The 20,547-nt window shown below is 38.1% G+C and overlaps 1 protein-coding gene across 1 annotated transcript in view; it reads right to left on the bottom strand.

Annotated features, from left to right (window-relative positions):
* SLC27A6 (solute carrier family 27 member 6) overlaps window positions 1-20,547 on the bottom strand; it is a 74,995-nt gene that overhangs the window by 33,856 nt on the left and 20,592 nt on the right. Inside the window, exons 3-4 of the mRNA XM_029942496.1 lie at window positions 7,549-7,707; window positions 5,919-6,043 (exon numbers count right to left, since the gene is read on the bottom strand). Of these exons, the coding sequence (XP_029798356.1) occupies window positions 5,919-6,043; window positions 7,549-7,707 (284 nt within the window). The remainder of the gene's footprint in view (window positions 1-5,918; window positions 6,044-7,548; window positions 7,708-20,547) is intronic.

The raw sequence follows: 20,547 nt of genomic DNA, 5'->3' as shown, positions 1-20,547 counted from the left end.
GCCAACTTTTCCAAATGCTTTCATAGCTAGTATGAAAATATTAAACACATCTTTGATTTACTTAAGGAAAATTGAGTTGTAAAAGAGAGATGATTTACTCAACTATATAATAATATGCTTCAAATATTTGAGGGAAATAACAAAAAATGTATAAATATCATAAAATGCCTAGGTCTTGGAGATAAAATCAATTATACTGAGTGTTCTGGAGAAGAAAATGTTAACGACACTAACTAAGGACATCTTAATAGCAGTTAAAGTTCACATTAATTGAAAAATGTCATTCTTTAGAGGCTATTAGTATGATGATAAAAGTTTCCAGAGCTTCATGCTTTCATAAACTATGTCTTTTACAAGATGTGGAATGAGGAAAACGTGCTGATAAAACATGTGAAGTTCTATAGAAACGAAGAAAATGAAAACGTGATAAAAGAACAAATGTTCATAATATATCCATTCAGACGCATTTATTCATCTATGTCAACTCACTTTCATTTAGTTCTGTCTAGTGGAATTTTAATCTTTGGCACTGCTGCATCTTCATTCCCCCCTCCTACCTAAATATGACAAGGAAAAAGCTTGTCTTATCTGGCCTTAAAGCTTGGAAAAAATGACGGGCTTTCTTCAGAGAAAATAGAGTGGGTGTTTTTTCAAATTGAACTCTTAAAAAATCTCACAGTCCCAATATTTGATTAGTGTTATTCAACATTTTCATTTTGTTGCCCTCAAAAAAAGCCCAGGAAATACTTAAATCTTCCTGACAGGATGGTCTAAACATTGCTAGTGGAAAAAATATCAGTAAGAATTACATGGCCTTTAATGAGCAATATTTAATACATATTTATCAGCTATCCAGTCCTGCAAAATGTCTCTCTTTTCATAATGGGAATTGAGTGTAACCCATTTTGTCAAAGTTGTAATGCACTTTAACACAAGTATTTAGAATCCTAAAGATACTTTCTAGCTGCCAGTGAATTTCTTGGCTTTTAAGAAAACAGCAGGAAGAAAAGGTATGTAACTTATGGATGGTGTATACACTAGAATACATGTACCAAAATGCATATACTAGAAAGCATAAGTAGGGGCACCTGGGTGGCTCAGTTGGTTAAGCGTCCAGCTTCAGCTCAAGTCATGATCTCATGGTTTGTGGGTTCGAGCCCCGCATCAGGCTCTGTGCTGACAGCTAGCTCAGAGTCTGGAGCCTGCTTCGGATTCTGTATCTCCCTCCTTCTCTGACCCTCCCCTGCTCGCACTGTCTCTCTGTCTCTCAAAAATAAATAAATAAAAACATTAAAAAAAAAGAAAGTATAGGTAGGCTATGGCTTCAGAATGTCAAAATGTAGGTGTTTTATATGGAGGCAAACTACATTGCCCAACTATAATAGTAACTTGGAAGAAAAAACACATATGCACCATAACATAGGTCTTTGGTTTGTTAATTAGATCCTGCCCTCAGTATACTCTGGGCTTCAGATCCCCACATCCAACTGTATATTCCACTTCTTTACCCTGATGCCTCATGAACAAACCAAAATTAACAGGTCAGGAAGGCATTTCATTTTAATTCCTCAAATCTTGGTTTTCCTCATCTCTACAAATGGCTCACAATTTACCTATTTCAACCAAAAGCCTGAAACCCGTCGTTGATCCTGTTGCTTCACTCCTTACCCTCACTATCTTTCCTTCAAATAGATCCCAAATCAGTACAGTGTTAACAGTTTGCCTTCCTCTTTTTCCAAATGCTCTTCTTGGAATGAAATGCAAATTTCCCCTTCATGGTAGACTGAGCCCTTCAAGATCTGGTCTGTCAGTAGCTTGGCTTTAAATATTCAGGTTGTGTCCTTTATTTTCATTTTGCTCTGTTATGACTGCAATCCTCCAGCTTTTCCAAGGCTGGATCCCACGTGTTACACCAGTTCCTCAGCTCACAGGTCACCATTTCAAAAAACCCGTCCCAGACCCCTCAACCTAATTAGCAATGCTCACTCTCACCACATCTCATCCTCCACTGCCTCAGCCTCTTTCTTCATCACACGTGTCACTGTCTGTCTCCAATGACTCTCCTTCATGTTTTGGCTGGTTTATTTCCTCTCTCCCTAAACTAGAGTGTGAGAACCATGAGAAAAGGGGCCTTGTTTGTCCTATGTGCCCCTGTATACGGAAACTGGCAATATTACCTGAATGAATGAGCGAGTGACAGATATGCTCCTATCCCTAGAGAAGGCTGTCCCCTGCCTTAGGCAGAATTTACTTAAAGAAGATGACATGCTGCAGGAACCCCCACTGGATCACTGACATAAAGCACTCCGCCACATTCCTCACCAAGAGACACTAAATGCAGCATTAAAGGTAAGAAACCAAAGAAGTAGATCCAGTCCGAAGCTCTATGTACGATGGTGCTTCAGTAAAGCAGAAAACATGGAGGATGGATGTGGGGAAGAGCTGCCTTCCTACTCTCCAAGGAAGAGAATAATTACTCCATCCCTCCGTGACTAAGAAGAGCCAGTAACTTGGCATTTTGGAAAGGGTAATGATGCTGCCAGAAGTCTGAGGCACATCCAATGTGTGCACCAAAGGAACTTTTTGCAACTGGACTTTTGAAAAGGAGAAAAAAGACAGGACGGGATTGGGGGTTGGATAAATGCTTGCAGCCAGGGAAAGCCAACTCCAGAGTGTTTTAATGCAACTATGTAAAACCACACACAGCTTTAGGCAAAGCTATATTTATTTTCCTGTTTCCTCCTCCATTTGCCTTCAGGAAATTGCTTAAAGATTGTTTCACAAACACTAACTTTCCTCCAAAGAACTTCAGTTAAGAATTAAAATATGTAATTCACTGAAGGCAATCAGGAATTCTGCTTTTAAACATTCAACTCAGGTGGTGAATTCGACCTAAAGGTGAATCTCCTTTGGAATATATTACTTACCCTTGGATGGACAACAAATCTGATTTATCTGTAAAATAGGTGATTTGGGGTTTTTTTACACAAGGATTTATTTTAAACAAATGTCTAGGGGGCTTTACACCATGGTCTATGAGACATCCACTTTTAATTCCCCAAGGGTATGGACCCTATCATCTGTTCCCTCTCTGGCTGTACAAGAACTCAATGCTATGCTCACAGAAGACACAGCCCCTTCTCTGCAGATGCAATTCACTGAATAAATATTGGACAGGAAAAAAAAAAAAAAAGAACTCGAAAGGGTAAGATGTCATAACAGAATGACTTTCTTCTTTTCCCAATCTTTAATGCCAAGAACTGTTTGTTCTGGTTCTGTGTGAAATCAACAAAAGGGATTAGGTAATACAATGCATCTCTGCTTTAAAAAAATTATTAAGTTTCTGTCTCTCTCTCTCAAGAGTAAACATTAAAAAAGTTATTAAATTTTCCTTTGGGCAAAGCTATTTTTATTTCCCTCTCTCCTCCTCCACTTCAGGTAAATGCTTAGAGATTATTTCACAAACACTATCCTTTTTTCAAAGAACTTGAGTTAAGAATTAAAATATTTAATTAACTAAAAGAAACCAAGTACTCTGCTTTCTGTTCTCAGTTCTCTCAAATTCTCTGAGGGTATATAGCATTTCCCCAAAACTAGTGCATTACTAATTCAGAAAGGTGAAAAGGATATTTTGTTTTATAAAAAAATTCAAAGGAAAATGCTCTGAAAAAAGATTTTCAGTGAACATGAAAGACTATTAATATCTTCATTACAGGAAATGATAGCTCACACAGGTAAGAGAAAATATTATGTGCTAAAGACATGAATGAGTGAAAGGCTTATAAGAGACATTTTAAAGAGAAAAAAGGTAGAAAATTATCCCCCCAGCTGGTAATCTTAACAGAGATTTTAAAAATATGTTTATTTCTAGTCTATAAAATTATAAATAATAGTTTTCCCATTAAAAAATAAGACATTCTTTGTTTGAACAAAATATTATTAAGAAGCCCAACCAAACTTTCATCCATCATATCTGAAAGGGTGGATCTTGAAGATCGGTCTATTTTCCCTGTTCACCATCCTTCGGGGACTTTTGAGAAACCTTGAAGGAGGTTCTGATTCTCCATGAAGCATAATTAGAAACCCATATTTTTAATATCACGGAGTACTGATAAGCAACTGAATGGTAGGCATCCTCCCACAGTGGTCAATGAGACTCCAAATCACATCAACCATTTTGAATAGCAATTTGGAAATACACCATAAAAATCACCGAAATATCCATGTCTTTTGACTGCCTTCACTTCTGAGCCCCTATACTGACTATCTTGCATAATAAAGATACTTATTGAAGCATCATTTAATACAGCAAAATGTTAGAAAAAAATTGCATATGTCCAACCATTTAGTATGTACTTAATGAGCAAACGGTCTTGCAAAAAGCTAATGCTGTTGCTGAAGGACAAGGAGGAAAAGGAATGGGTTGGTGCAGTTTACGAAGTCCATGAAATACCTAATCTGTCCCTTACTGAAAGTGCCTTCTATTTTACTATAGGGCATAATTCCCTAGATTATCTGAGTCCAGATATCACAACACCAAAGAAGACAATGAAAACTAGAGGAGAAAATATGTCAGGTGTGGAATCATAATTAATTGTTCTACCAGGACTTTTCAGAAGATCACAACGCTGACCTTGGCAGAGGCTCCCGAAGAGAACAAAGGTCAAAAAAGTCTAGAACATGTCTCTGGGACTCCCCGTCTTAGCGATGGATCTAGGGAATCTGTGGCTAAGTGAAGCACTCCTAACCAAGGAGAGAACAAAGATGGCTTCCGGCCACAAAGGAGGGGTGGGTCAGGAGCTAGACGGGAGGTCTCTACATGGTAAACTATGAGCTTAAAGTGAATGAGAGCATTTTATAAACAAGGGTCTCCAGTTTCACATTCTTTTTGTGTTTTTCTGCCCTGTGTAATCCCATATCTTCAACAAAGTCTTATTTAAATGCTTCCAGCCTGGTCTCAGCTGTGCTGTGGGTAAAGGACGGATTAATGTCCATATTTTAGCCAGCCAGAGAAGACATCTGGCCCACCATCTATGCCTTAAGCTGGCATGGTGATGGCAAAGGTGATGAGTGAGAGATGAACAAATTGGTTTAGCAAGGGCCAAGGGCAGGCCATCACTTCTGCTGCCCGCCCCACACAGGGGAGCGTTCTGTATTCCATTATTCATGGGGCTGGTGTGGATTTGATTACAGAAGGCCGCTTCTTTGTAGCCTCGAGAATGTTTAGGAAATCAGACAGTTAAAAAATAAGCATCTCGAAATACAGATGACACCAAGAAAAGGAAAATAACTTCTGAGGCAAAAAAAAAAAAAAAGCAGACAAACTAATAAAGACAAACTTCAGGCTCTTGCAACTCCCTATGCTTGCTTATTTTCAGGAAAGTGCAATTTATCAATTGTTTGTAGAAATGATCGGTTCAGGTGAACAAACACATATCAAAGCAAAATTTCTTTTTAAGTTTAAATCAAAACCAGATATCCTAATGTAATCACTTATTTAAAAGAAATAGAAAAAAAATTCTAATCCAAATCCTTAGCTTTGTTTTAGTGTTTAAAGGAACCGCATTTTAAAAGGTTCTCTAGTTCAACCTTGTAATAACTGTCTTCTGTGTGCATAGCATGCATCTAATTTCTTAATCGGATGTGTGCTATGTTTACAGAAATTTTAATCAGTCGAAACATGAAGTGGACTAACTAGATTGTGGGTCTGTCCTACCCTGCCAGCATACAATCCTGCATAGCTCTCCTTTTATTTTCTCTGACTTGTTTCACACTCATTTCCTCTTGGGGTATTGCAAACATCTGTCAGTCAAACTATGTTCTGGAAGAAATGGAATTTACACAAACAAAAATTAATATTCTCTCCATGCTTTTCCTTTCTGAAATTACTTTTCCTTTCTGATAATGATTATTCTTACCTTCGGTTGTTTGCAAAGATAGTGACAAAGTTCTCCAATATACTGAAACACAGTCACATTGTACTTTCTACAGTCATTCCAAAACTGACTTGCTGAGAATTTCTTCTTTAACACACAGGTAGCTCCTAGGGGAAAAGGAACAAATAAAAAAAATAATAAAAATAAAATAGGTACTAGGGGACATTTTTAAGGGCAAAATTAACAGAAACCCAAAACGATGCTGCCCTGTCTGGAACACTTGTATTCAATTTCAAGGCTTTTATAATCCATCAGTGGCCATTTATATCAAGCTCATTTGAAAACATTAATCTTACAGTCCAATAAACCTTTAAATATTAATGTTGTAATTCTATATTTTGGCTGCAAACATATTATTTTGGGGATGAAAGAAGCAATCAAAATATGTAGGGAGTTGCAAGCGTTAGAGCATGACTACAGATAAGGGTCAGCCTTCTTCACAGGTATCAAGAATATTCATTTTCTTTTGACCTTGAACATGTACATTTTATTTGTTGTTAAAACCTCAAAGGAGGGGTGCCTGAGTGGCTCAGCTGGTTAAGCACCTGACTTCGGCTCAGGTCATGATCTCACAGTCCGTGGGTTCGTGCCCCACATCGGGCTCTGTGCTGACAGCTCAGAGCCTGGAGCCTGCTTCAGATTCTGTGTCTCCCTCTCTCTCTGCCTGTCTCCTGCTCGCTCTCTGCTCTGTCTCTCCAAATAAAATAAAGACATTATAAAAACATTACAAAAAAACCCTCAAAGGAGCTTTAATATTTTTTGAGGTTGAGAGTTAGTAAGGTAGCACCAACACACAAGTTCACTGATGGCTGCAGAACTTAACTATAATAACCCAATTTTCACAATGATGTAAATCATAGGACTTTTTTCCATGAAAAATGCTCATGTCTTGACCCTCATCTTTATTTATTTTGGACACTGATTGTATGCTACTCCATAAATTTACTTTATTGTATTTCAGGCACATACACTATGACATATACACATATACTTAATACAGACATACACATATAGACACATAATCTCAGCATGTTCATGAATGAAATCTACGGAGTCACAAACTCACCAACTGAGTTACTGGATGCCTGAGGTACCTTATTTGTAAAGACAGGCTCAACAATTCCTTCTATGCATTTACAATGTGCATTTGCCACTCCTCCCTTCAAAGGATAGGGTCTGTATCCCTACCTCTCGAATACTGAATCTGGACTGGCTCTGATCAACAAACTACAGGTGACATGATCTAAGTGATTTCTGAGCTTAAGCCTTAGGAGCAAGGCAGCTTCCACATTTGTCCTCTTGGAAGGCTCCTAGCACCACTTAGAAAGGCCAGGGTGGATCATCCAAGGATGAGTGACCGCAAGGAGAAGGAAGCCCAGTCAACAGCCAGCTCCAACCACAAGACCAAACTTCCAAGGCACTGGTCTTCCCAGCTTCGGGAGGAGACTGAGTATGCCATGAAATTATGTCCTTTTAATAAATGTTTTGTTGTAATTATATACTAAGCACACAATCACTCTGAATTCTACTGATAGGGTTTCAAACTTCAGTGAACACAAGTTATAATTAATAGGCATTTTGAAAACTTACCAAACAGAAAATACAGACATACCTAACTCAATGCATCCGCCAATTCCCAGAAGAGCTCCGGAACTATGATACAGAGGAAGAGTTATATAAATGATGTCATTAGCGGTACAACCGTAAGCCCACAAGCCAGCAGAACCATTTAAAGCCTGCAGCTGAGTGATCACGGCTGGTTTGGGTAGCCCTGGAAGAAAAGAAAAGAAAGTTATGTAACAGAAAGTTTATGCATGTATCAACCAGAGTAGCAACTAAGATATAACACATCAGAGTATTACATGCACTGGATAGGGAGCTGCTACTGTAATTAAGTCCTAGAATCTTGGAACTACCCAGAAGGACCAAAACTAAAATTATACAGAGTTTTAGGTACCATGAGGCTTCAAAGAGCCAAGTCTGCAATAAGAATGACAAAAATGCCCCAAATCCAAAAATGTACACCCAAAACGAGGAAAATCACAACATAAACCTACATTATACTTAAAATAGAAATCTTCTAGTGAACAATTCAAATTCCAAGTAAAATTCTGTCTCAAGAACCAGTAATCTTACCATGTTTCATAGGACCTAGAATAAGATCATTATAGAATATCAGATTCAGCAATACACAATGTTGAAATAGTCCTAAACTATCATGATCCAAACACAAATCATTTTCTTTTTTCCTTCCAGTCTTCTTCTGTGTACAATAGGTTTCTTATAAACCTTTGTCATTGTAATTAATGTGTAAGACGTTTTGCATGCTGTTTTTCATTTTCCATATTGTTACAGTATTTCAGATTACAATGTCAGCATAATAAATTCATCCAGTTAATACATAAGGCAATATGAATGTACGGTTCGGCGTACATTTCCTTAGCATGGTACACAGCTTGTTTTCCCAATGATAAATAGGCTCTCTTGAATTCATTTGTTAGATTAAATGCTATGTTAGTTCTATTTTGTCAGTTCAAAGCATTCTACTATTTTTGGAATGTCTTCACGCAGAGGGCCCCATCGAAATCTACGTCACCAGTGAAGTTACTTCACTTCACAAAAGGCGCTGGTGATAAGGAGTATCATTTGTTGTTCCAGAGAGGCACATGGAAGCCAGTGTAGAGAAACCACAGGAACGAGCATATGATGGGATCAAAAGCAAAGAGCAGCAGATGGGAGGGCAAGAAGCATAGCCTCCCCCCGCCCCCATACAGTCCTACTCACTATCTGTCAAGGGCAGGTCACTAACGCCAGTGGCTCTGCAAACTTACTGCTGCACCTAATTGGACTTTATTTCCCAATTCTAGAAATGGGGTCCTAAATTTCACGATGTGTTTCCCAAATGGAAGTACTTCCTTATCATTTTCAGCTTGCTTTAAAGTCTTCTAGTAAATGTATTCCTACAGTGACGTCAGCTGCAAGGCTGTGTGAGTCAGTCCTTCTTTCTCTCCCCTCTGACAACTACTGGGGCAGGAATAACTACCCCCCTCCAAAAGTGCTTCGGCAGAGCTTACAAGGACACCCCAGAGATCCACCCACTTGTGGACAAGGCCATGGGCGCACTGGACGCCAGAGCTGATGGCAGAGTGAGGGAAGTGGTACTGGAGCTGTGGAGGCAGAGAATGAGGGAGCTGGCCCTAGGGCAGGCCAGCATGACCTCTCTGGCAGAGGGGGTCAAAAGTCAAGGTGGGTGAGTGGAGAATCGGCCTGGCTACGCGCACGCTACAGATGGAGGGACCAGCTGCTCTCTCTGAGGAGAGACCCACAGTGACCGAGAGGGAGAGGAAAGTGAAAGAAGCAGACAAAGAGAAGTGGAGGAAAGTGACTCCTACTGGTCGCCCCAGGACTTGAGGACCCCCCATAGACCTCTAGGACACCCTTCCTCCCCAAAACCAGGGCAGGGGCACACCCAAAGCCTCGAGTGCTGAGTAAACCCACCACCCCACCACTCTGCCTTTTTTAAATGCTGCCACCTCCAGAAAGAAACCAACAACTGGTGCTACAGCGTCACCTTCTGGAAAACAAAAGGCAGGCTCCTAACTACCATCATTTTCAACTGTTAGTATCAAAGTAAACAAAACCTTGCCTAGGGGGCATGGCTAGCTCAGGAGGTGGGGCTCGAGATCCTTGATCTTGGGTTTGCAGTCCCATGCTGGTGTAAAGCATTATTTGAAATCTTAACCAAAAAACCCACCTTGCCTAAATAAGAAAGGTGCTCGCCACTTAAAACATGGTGGCAGAGGCATTTTTCATCAAATATCATGAAAAATCCTGGTAACACAGTATAACAAAAAGAAAATGACAATTTTTCATGAACTGAACACGAAAATATGGAATACTGCAATCTGATATGCAATTTAAAATAACTATCAACGGGGTGCCTGGGTGGCTCAGTGGTTAAGTGGCTCACTTTGGCTCAGGTCATGATCTCACAATCTGTAAGTTCGAGCCCCACATCAGGCTCTGTGCTGACAGCTCGGAGACTGGAGCCTGCTTCGGATTCTGTGTTTCCCTCTCTCTCTATCCCTCCCCCTCCCCTACTGATGCTCTGTCTCTCTCAAAAATAAATAAATATTTAAAAATATTCTTAATAGCTTTTATGAAGAAATTCAATGACCTCCAGGAAAACTCAGAAAGACAATATGATGATCTCAGGGATAAAATTAATGAATAGGAGAACTTTACTAGTTCTGAAACTGAAACTGAAAACTTCAGTAAATGAGATGAAAAAACGCATTGGAATGCACTGGAAATAGACCAGATCATATGGAAGTTAAAATTAATTAGATGGAAAATAAAAGTATTGAGATGGTTCAGGTGTAAGAGTAGAGGAACACTAAGATTTTTAAAAAGTGAAGAAACCTATGAGAACTAGCTGATTTCCTTATAAAAAGCCAACACAAGAATAATGGGTATCCCAGAAGGAGATGAGAGAGAAAAGGGGAAAGAATGAATATTTAAAGCAGTAATAGCTGAAAACTTACATACCTGGGGAAAGATCTGGGTCTACAAGTCCTGAAGCTAATAGAACACCTTAGTATTTCAATGCGAAAGATCTTTTCTAACACATGTTATATTAAAACTGTCAAAAGGCAATGATAATGAAAGAATATTAAAGGTACCCAGGGGAACAAAAGACAGTAGTCTAGAAAGTTATCCCCATTAGGCTATCATCAGATTTCTCAGCATAAACTCTACAGATCAGGAGAGAATGGAATGAAATATTCAAAATATTGGAAGACAAAAACTTCCAGGCAACAAAAAGCCATCTGGCAAAGTTATCTTTAGATACGAAGGAGAAATAAAGACTTTCTGAAACAAATAAAAACTGAGAGGGTTCATTACCAGTAGACTCGACTTACATGAAATATTGAAAAACCTCTTTGAGCTGAAACAAAAAGACAACAATACACAAAACTCTGATTAAGTTGAAAAATAGAACTACAATACTGTAACTCTTTTTTAAAAGAGTATAATAAACTCTTAATTATAATATAAAGAATGGAGGAAAGTAGCATTAAAAAATAGCTACTGGGGCACCTGGGTGGCCCGGTGGGTTAAGTATCCAACTTCGGCTCAGGTCATAATCTCATGGTTTGTGGGTTCGAGTCCCATGTCCAACTATGTGCTGACTGTTCAGAGCCTGGAGACTGCTTCAGATTCTGAGTCTCCTTCTCTGCCCCTACCCTGCTTGCACTCTCTTTCCCTCAAAAGTAAATAATAAAAACACTAAAAAAAATAATAATAACTAGTTGCTACAACTTGGTAATAAAATCAGAGAATAAAAAGAGATAATTTATGACATCAAAAATATAAAAGGCTAAGAGTAAAAAGACAGAACATTTAAAGGTGAGTAAAGATAAATTGTTATCAGCAGAAAAAAAACTATTTTATCTTAAGAGATATTTTATATAAATGCTTGGTAACCACAAAGAAAAATCTAGAGCAGAGACATTAAGCATAAAAAAGGTGGGGGGAGACTCAACACACCACCATGGAGAACTACTAACTTACAAAGGAAGACATAAAGAGCAAGAAAAAAAAAAACCAATAGAAACATAAAATAACCAGAAGGCAAAAGATAAAATGATCATAGTAAATTCTTACATCTCAATAATCACCCTAAATGTAAACAGATTGTACTCATAAGTCAAAAGGCACAGAGTGGCTGCATAGGTTAAAACAAACACGATCCAGCTATATGCTGCCTATAGGAGATTCATTTCAGCTCTAAAGAGACACTTAGGTTCACAATGAAAGGATGAAAGTTGATACTCAAGCAAATGGAAATGAAAGGAAGGCAGGCATAGCCATATTTATATCACAAAATAGATTTCAAGCCACATGGGTAATAAGAGAAAGAAGGTCATTATACATTAAGGGTTCTATACATCAAGAAGATACAATAATTGTAATTATATGTTCTCAACACCTGAGTACCACAATGTATTAAGCAATTAATGACAGATGGTACGGGAGAAATAGATAATACAATAATTGTAGGGACTTCAATACCCCAGTATCAACAATAGGTAGATCATTCAGTCAGAAAATCAACAACAAATCACTGGAATTGAACCCCATTTTAGAACAAATGGACTTAATAGGCATATACAGAACATTCCATGAAACAGCAGCAGAATACATATTCTTCTTAACTACAGTGCAGAAGTCTCCAAGGTAGATCACAAAACAGATCGTGACCACAGTGGTATGAAACTGGAAATCAGCAACAAAGGAAAGTGAGATCTACAAATAGGGGAGGCTAAACAAAACACTTCTAAACATCCATTGGGTCAAAGAAGAAATCAAAAGGGGCATAAAAAATTTGTCTCAAAACAAAATGAAAACAACTTAAACATTGTGGGATGCAGCAATAGCGATTCTTGGAAGAAAGTTTATAACTATATATGTCTACACTGAGAAATTAGAAAGGTCTCAAATAAACAACCTAACTTTATACCTCAAGGAACTAGTGAAAGAAAAAATTAAGCCCAAAGTTAGCAGAAGGAGGGAGATAATAAAGATCAAAGAAGTACAAACCAAAATAAACACTAAAAAAAAATCAACAAAACTAAAAGCTGTTTCTTTAAAAAGATCAACAAAACTGGTAAACTAGAGAAGTGAGATGAATCAAATAAATAAAATTAGAAATGAAAGAGAAAACAGTACAATGGACACCAAAGAGAAAACAGTACAACTGACACTATAGAAATAAAATGGATCATGTGAGACTAATATGAACAAATATATGCCAACAAATTGCATAACATAGAAGAAATGGATACATTGCTAGAAGTACACAACATACAAAGCCTCAATCAGGCAGAAATAGGAAATTGGAACAGATAAATCATGAGTATAAAGATTGAGTATAAAAAACCAGAAACTTGTGAAATCTCCAAGGCCAGATCTTTCACTGGAGAAGTCTACCAAACATTTGAAGAAAATACTGACAAGGAAGGAATAGTTCCAAACTCATTTTACAATGTCAGCATTACTTTGATACCAAAACCAAATAATACAAGAAAAACATACAAAAACCAACATCCGTGATTAAAATAGATGCAACAATTTTCGGTGACATATTAGCTAACCAAATCCTAAAACACATTAAAAGCATGATAAACCATGACCAAGTGGACTATATCCCTGGGATCAAAGGATGGTTCAACATATGCAAATCAATAAATATAACACATCACATCAATAAGATGAAACATAAAATCACATGATCATTTCAATAGACCTAGAAGAAAAGCATTCAATAATACAACATCCTCTTATAATAAGAACCTTGAACAGACTGTGTATTGAAGGAATATACCACAACATAATAAGAGCCATAAGTGACAGACTGACAGTTCAACAGACAGAAATTGAAAACATTCCTTCTAAGATCAAGAACAAGGCAAAGGATGTTACTATTACCATTCCTGTTTAATACATTACTGGAAGCCTAGCAAGAGAAATTAGGCAAGATAAATAAATAAATAAATAAATGCATCCAAATAGAAGAGAAAGAAGTAAAACTATCATTATTTAATGGTGATATGATCCTATATATATAGAAAATCCAAAAGAATTAACCAAAAGACTACTAGAATTAATCAAGAATTTCAGCAAAGGATCAGGAGACAAAATCAACATATAAAAATCAATTGTATTCCTTTGCACTAATGATGAATCATCTGAAAAAGAAGGAAAAGCATCCCATCCACAATGGCATCAAAAACAATAAAATACTTCAGGATAAATATACTCAAGGAAGTAAAATATCTGTACAATGAAAAACTACAAAACTTTGCTAAAAGAAATTAAAGGAGACACAAATAGAAAGACATCCCATGTTCATGGATCGAAAGAATTAATATTCTTAGAATTGCCATACTAATCAAGCTATCTACCAATTCAAAGCAATCACCATCAAAATACCAAAGGCATTATTCACAGAAATATAAGAAACAATCTGAAAATTTGTGTGGTACCACAAAAACCCTGAATGGCCAATGTAATCCTGAGGAAAAAAAGAAAAAATCCAGAGGTATCATGCTTCTCAATTTCAAACTATATACAAAGCCAAAGTAATAAAAACAGTATGGCACTGGCACAAAAATAGGCATATCTACTAATGGAACAGAATGGAGATCCTAGAATTAAACCCTGGCATATATAGTTAACTAATAGTTGAAAAGGAAGCCAAGACTATCTAGTGGGGAAAAGATAGTCTCCTCAACAAATGATGCTGGAAATACTAGATAAAGATATGTAGAACAATGAGGGGTGCCTGGGAGGCTCAGTCAGTTAAGAGTTAGCCTCTTGATTTCAGCTCAGGTCATGATCTCACAGTTCATGAGATCAAGCCCTACATTGGGCTCTGTATTGTCAGCACAGAATCTGCTTGGAATGTTCTCTCTCCCCTCTCTCTGTCCCTCCACCTGCCTGCTTGTTCTCTCTCTCAAAATAAATAAATAAATAAACTTAGAAAAGGTGTTAAAAACATATAGAACAATGAAATTGAACCTCCACCTCACACCATAAAAAATTAATTTACCATGCATCAAAAACTTAACATAAGACCTAATATAATAAAAGTCCTAAAAGAAAATGTATGGAAGGTGCTCACTGATATTGGTCTTGGCAGTAATTTTTTTTAACATAACAAAAGCATAAACAATAAAAGAAAATTCAACAAATGGGATTATATCAAACTCAAAGGCTGCTTCACAGCAAAAGCAACAGCCAAATAAAAAGACAACGCAAAGAATGTGAGAAAATTTCTGCAAACCATGTATCAGATCAGGAGTTAATATTCAAAACATGTAAAGAAGTAAGTCAACTCAATAACAGGAAAAAAATTCAACTAAAAATTGGGCAGAAAAACTAATAGACCTTTCTCCAAAGTATACATCAAAATGGCCAACAGATACCTGAAAAGATGCTCAACGTCATACTCACCAGGGAAATGCAAATCAAAATCACAGTGAGATACCACCTCACACGTGTCGGAATGGCACTAGTCAAGAGGGCAAGAGACAACAGGTGCTGGCAAGGATGCAGGAAAAGCGGAATATTCATACTCTGCTGGTGGGAGTGTAAATTGGTCTAACCACTATGGAAAACAATACGGAGGGTCTTCAAAAGATTAAAGAGAGATTCAGCATAGACTCCCATTTCACTTCGGGATCTATACCCAAATGAAATGAAAATGTGATTTCAATAAGATACCTGCTCTCGCATGCTTATCCCAGCACTATTCACAACAGTCAAGGTATGGAAACAACCCAAATGCCCATCAGTGGGTTAAAGAAAACATGTGGTCCATTATTCAGCCTTTAAAAAGGAAGCTATTCTCCCGTTTGTGACAACCTAGATAGACTGCGAGCACATTATGCTAAGTGAGATAGGTCAGAAAAAGAAAGACAAGTGCTGTATGGTATCACTTATAAATGGATGGAAAATGTTAAGCCTGCAAAAACCAGGGAATAAAATGTTGGTTACCAGAGGATGGTGGGAATGGGGGGAAGGGTAAAAGCGATGGTGTTTAAGGTACAAACTTTTAAGCAATAGTAAATAAGCTATAGAGATCTAATGCACAGTACAAGGAATATAACAGTAATCGGGTACTATAATTATGTGATATGCTAAATATCACTATATTGTGGTATTACATAAATGTTCAAAGTAACATGTTGTATACTTTAAACGTACAATGGTACACATAGAACTTATTCAATAAAAATAAGTTATAATATAAAGTACACTCTCACATCTGGGGTTCCAGTTTTATAGCCCAAATCCCCTACTGCCCACTACATGCTTCTCTGGGTGTGCTCCGGCCCCATGCCACGCCCTACTGCTGGGCCTCGCTCTGGAGCTCCTACTGCTGATCATTTACCTGTTTTGGCTCAACCTCTCGAGAGGCCTGATCTTCCAAGCATCTGAGATTTGATTGGTATTTCTATCTCCCAACATCGATGTTACTCAGACAGTGGGCGCTACCTACCGCAAACAAACTAAGCTCCGATTTGCTCTCTTAGGCCTTCTCTGGTCTCACCGTATAGTCAGTTGTGTGTCGTAACCATAACTGCCCATAACTGCACAGGCAACTGCGGCCCCATCCTACGGATAGGAGGACATCCTTCTTTTCTCTGACTCTACATATTCACTGATAAAAGCCAACATTTTCATGGGGTGTTTGGTCACAACAGCACACAGAGCTGTGACCCAGAGGCTTCTGGGACTCCTAGACACTTTTACCCTCAAGTCACCCTGTTGCTGCACCTGCTTTGACATTTTCTGACAAGCTTCATGCTTCATTTCTACTAAACTGGAAGAAAATTGATCTCATATGCACAGCTGGCATTATCTTGCTCTTTATGCTGACTAAATTATACCAAAAATTTTTTTCAAAAGAAATCTCTCTGGCTCTTCCTGACAGCTTGGCATCTTACAACATGGAAGTTTCTTGTCCTCCACATGCATAGGGAACCTCTCCAAATTTTGTCAAAGCCACATATAAAGATTTCAGGTAAGACGAGTTTCATCTTTAGCTTTTGATAATTCAGTGCCTTTCTCTTCTTCATCCAGAGGATCAAGCATTTATGTGTTTTCTGCTTCCAAGAAGTTCCCACTCATAGTCCTTCAGTCACTATATTTCCTACTTCCCACACTGTTCCTGATTTCATGGCAACCCAGCTTTAAAAATAACTTTTTTTTACTTGGGGTTGTAACCAAAAATAAGGATGCTTTATCTAGGTGTTTCTTGTGTGCTTATGTCACTCCTTCAAAGCACATTAGTAAACGAATTAGCCATGTTTTCCTTCCTAATTTGGTTAGCTTTAAGTGATAATGACCTTGTTAATTTATTATAAGCCATGCAAAGTATTCAGTTAGATTTTTTTATAAGAGACAACAATTATGAGCTTGTCCAGGAAATCAAAGTGATAAGGTGCGGTTATAGTTGGGAAGAAGGAAAAATGCAATAGGAGAATAAAGTTTGTTAAAACAGCATTTTAAAGTCCCTACCTTTAAAGAGTTAGAAAGCACATTAACATTATAAAGCCCTTGTGGAGCCCAACAGTGCAGAAACTTTGACATTTTTGTTAATGGTCTTTCTCAAATTTGTGTGGTCATAAAGCCCCTTTTCAATTTTTATTTCATTTCTTTTAAGATGTGAAGGTCTACGTTGTACAACAGACTTGGAGAAAAGTCTACGGTGGTCTCCAAACTCCTTTGCTCTCCTTCTATGAACCCCTAGCGCTGGCGCTCCTCACAGGTCCAGGAGGAGGGAGGTCCGGGCATAAAGGTAGGAGGGAGGCTGTGTCCAGTGAGGTGAGGATCAGGAGGATAAAGGGAGAGATGTTGTCATGAGAAATCCAACTGGGAGGTCGGAATAAATAATTTAGGGAATTCTGGGACAGTTTAGAAAAATGAAAAAAGCCATAAGGTTAAGGAAAAGGAGAAACAATGGAAAGAGAGACTGAGGTGATGCCAGCAACTGGCTTCCAGGCAGAGGGTGGCAGGCAGGGACCTTGCTTTCTTCCTCCCCCTCCTTCTAGGAATGGTCAAACCCACGGCTGCTCTGTCCAGGTTCCAAGAGCTTTCCTAGACATTCCTGACATGACCCGACCAAGCCGATGAGCAGCAACAGGACTAGATGCTGGGAAATACTACCCGTGCATAGACACTCAAAGCAAAAAGAATGGAATTACAGATGAAAACAACCAAATTTTGGAAAAGCAGATCAACCACTGTGGTCATGGACAGCAGACCCAAAAAGCTGACACGGGAGACAAGCTGATTTGCCCACACAGAACCCCAGAGGCTCAGAAAATTTATTAGCAGGCGCCCTATAGAATGGAAGAGAAATATGGAACTATGAGCAAGGAGCTTTATAAAAGTTTCCCCTAAGAAACCATGATGTTAGGGTTATAGAAAAGGGAATCTATGTAATTCTCAATGCTTATTCATTAAAATATCACATTATCACCTAAGTCAAAGAAATACGAAGCCATTAAAAGTGAACTCAATCTTTTTCTTACTTGGAGACAGTCTGTGTTTGCTCAGATCCAGGAATATATTCTGTTGGTGACCTTGGGAAAACAGGACTTGGCAGTGGTAAGAACAGCTAGGAAATGCTTACTGTCAGCTGAGGGCTTCCGTACAAACCTGCCCAAAGTGCTTGTGAGCAGATTCTCCCGTCGGTCACTTTTTCAAAGCCCCACTTTCTATATCACTTCCTAACTTACATCAACACCTTCTTCATTGTCAACATCCTAAGACTTTATGAGGTGAGAATGAAGTGACTTTTATGACATCAAATGGCGTACTAATATAAATGATCATATTTATCGCCATTATAGTCACTTAATTCAGCTTAAGGCTTCGTGTTGCAGAAACAACATTTTGTATTAGAGAGAGATGCCTTTTACAAAAAACGTCAATTGAATTTTTAAGGAGGCTCCATATGGTTTTGTCAGACTCTTCAGTAGCATTATATTCATAGATTATAACATTTACGGTGTGACCAGTTCTGCACCGGCTCTGCTCTGTTCTTTACAGGAGGACCCCGCATTGCTTAGACTTTAAGCTAAAAAGGGATGACATTTGTAGAACTTTCCCTGTGTAAAATCATTCACAAACCAATTCTGGGAAAATGCCAATTAATGCTTCTTGATATCTGTTTTACAATTCAAAAAATAATACAAATTTACAGCCTCAGATAGCTTCCATTATTCTGGTACAACTTACAAGATTTATACTCTGGGAAAGAGAAGCCTCCAGAAACCCCAGGAGGAAGAAATATCGAACAAACAGGGGAATAAAAGAAAGTCTGCTTTTTCCTTCAGCTCCCTTTCACATTTGACTCACTTCACACTTTGAGACTCTTATCTGAGGAATGTGAATCATCCACGAGTAAAAACTGAAAGACACTGACAGTCATGATCCCCCGACAAAATGTCCTTTACGATGAAACCAATCAGCCCGCAAATTGCACTCAGGCACATGGAGCCTCTAGTCAGGATTTGTTTGGGGACTTTCATGTGTGTTTCTGTCTATGTTCCTTCCATATGAAGTCAATATTTAAGGAAATCCTCTAGGATAAAGGATAGAGACCAAAATAAACCAAAAGATGAAAGGTGTTGGCAAAAATAGCGACAAGGCTGAGAAAAGAAATTTTCAAAAAATTATTACTAGTATCCTGAGAGATACAAGATAATAAAAAATAATACAAAAATAGCTTGGTACAAAAAGAGGCATTTTCAGAGAACAGAGGTTTAGAAGATAAATTTCTCAAAAAGTCGATGAAAAGTAAGAGAAGAAAAGTGGGATAAAAAGTTAGAAAATTAATAATGTAGTCCAGAAGGACCAATATTTAAAAGTTCGAGTTTCAAAGACAAAGGAATAAAGAAACAAGTATAACAGAAAGAAGAAATGGGCAGAAAGAATAGCAATAAAGAAGGAAAGAGTAGGGGATGGACAACTTTTTTCCCCCTTTAATTTCCAAGTACCTAGACTTGTAAGACATGAGTTTCCAGACAGGAAAGGCCTGCAAGTTTCCCAGCAAAATGGGTAAGTAAGACCAGGCCCAGGACACGTCATCCCCTGATTAGAGATTGCTAAAGATTCACAGAAGATAATAAAAATCCTCCCCCAAGAGAACACCACCACCAGCTTGGACGTATAGGCAAAGAAATCAGAAAGAAAATGAGGTCTCACTATGTGTCCTGGAAGTCAGAAGACGGAGCCATGTCCTCTAACCTCGGCACAGAAACTGTTTCCAACCTAGACTCCTACATGGACAAATAAAAGAGTAGAAAAAAGACATTTCTGGACGTAAGGACTTGACAACTCATCTCCTAAATACTCCTTAGCAGACAGCTACTGAAAGCAGGGCAGTGAGAAAATGAAAAGCAAACCAAGGAAACTAATTTAGGATCTAGGAATTGGGGGACAAGAAAAAAAAAAAGAGAACTGAAGGGAATTCCCAGGCCAATGTTGAAAAACAAACCCAGATCATCAGAGAGACCAAAGGGTGGAGACTGAAATGACAGAGAGGCTCTAGGCAAAAGGTGGCCAAAAACACAGGCTTGACAACACAGAGATTATCTTTTCAATATCAAAAGTGAGTTCTCTTTTGACAAAGGGGTGAATATGAGTAAGTGACAGGTGTATAGAAAACGAAGCAAGTGAGCAAACAAAAACAATGTTTAATTCCAGGTTGGGAGGCAATAATAGTGTTTACTAAGTTATGATACTGAGGTCAATCCAGTCAAAATTAATGATGACACATTATTAGTGGGATGTTGGGGAAAGAGTGTCTGTGCCAGAGAGAAAGAAATGAATGGAGTGAAAGAGTGTGGTTGGTGATAGAAGGCAAATCCTCATTTCCATGATGGAAAATCAGTAGATACTTTTCAGTAAGAATCTACTGCATATCCAGTAAGATAACCTATTCTGTTTAGAGAAATGGAGTTGATTCTAAAAAGAAGATCTGAAAATATTGAACGTACTGGTTTGGGGAAGGAGAAATTGAGGGGGACGGAGG

Source organism: Suricata suricatta, chromosome 6 (genome assembly GCF_006229205.1).
Source record: "Suricata suricatta isolate VVHF042 chromosome 6, meerkat_22Aug2017_6uvM2_HiC, whole genome shotgun sequence".
NCBI lineage: Eukaryota > Metazoa > Chordata > Mammalia > Carnivora > Herpestidae > Suricata > Suricata suricatta.
This window is presented reverse-complemented; position numbering and strand designations above follow the sequence as displayed.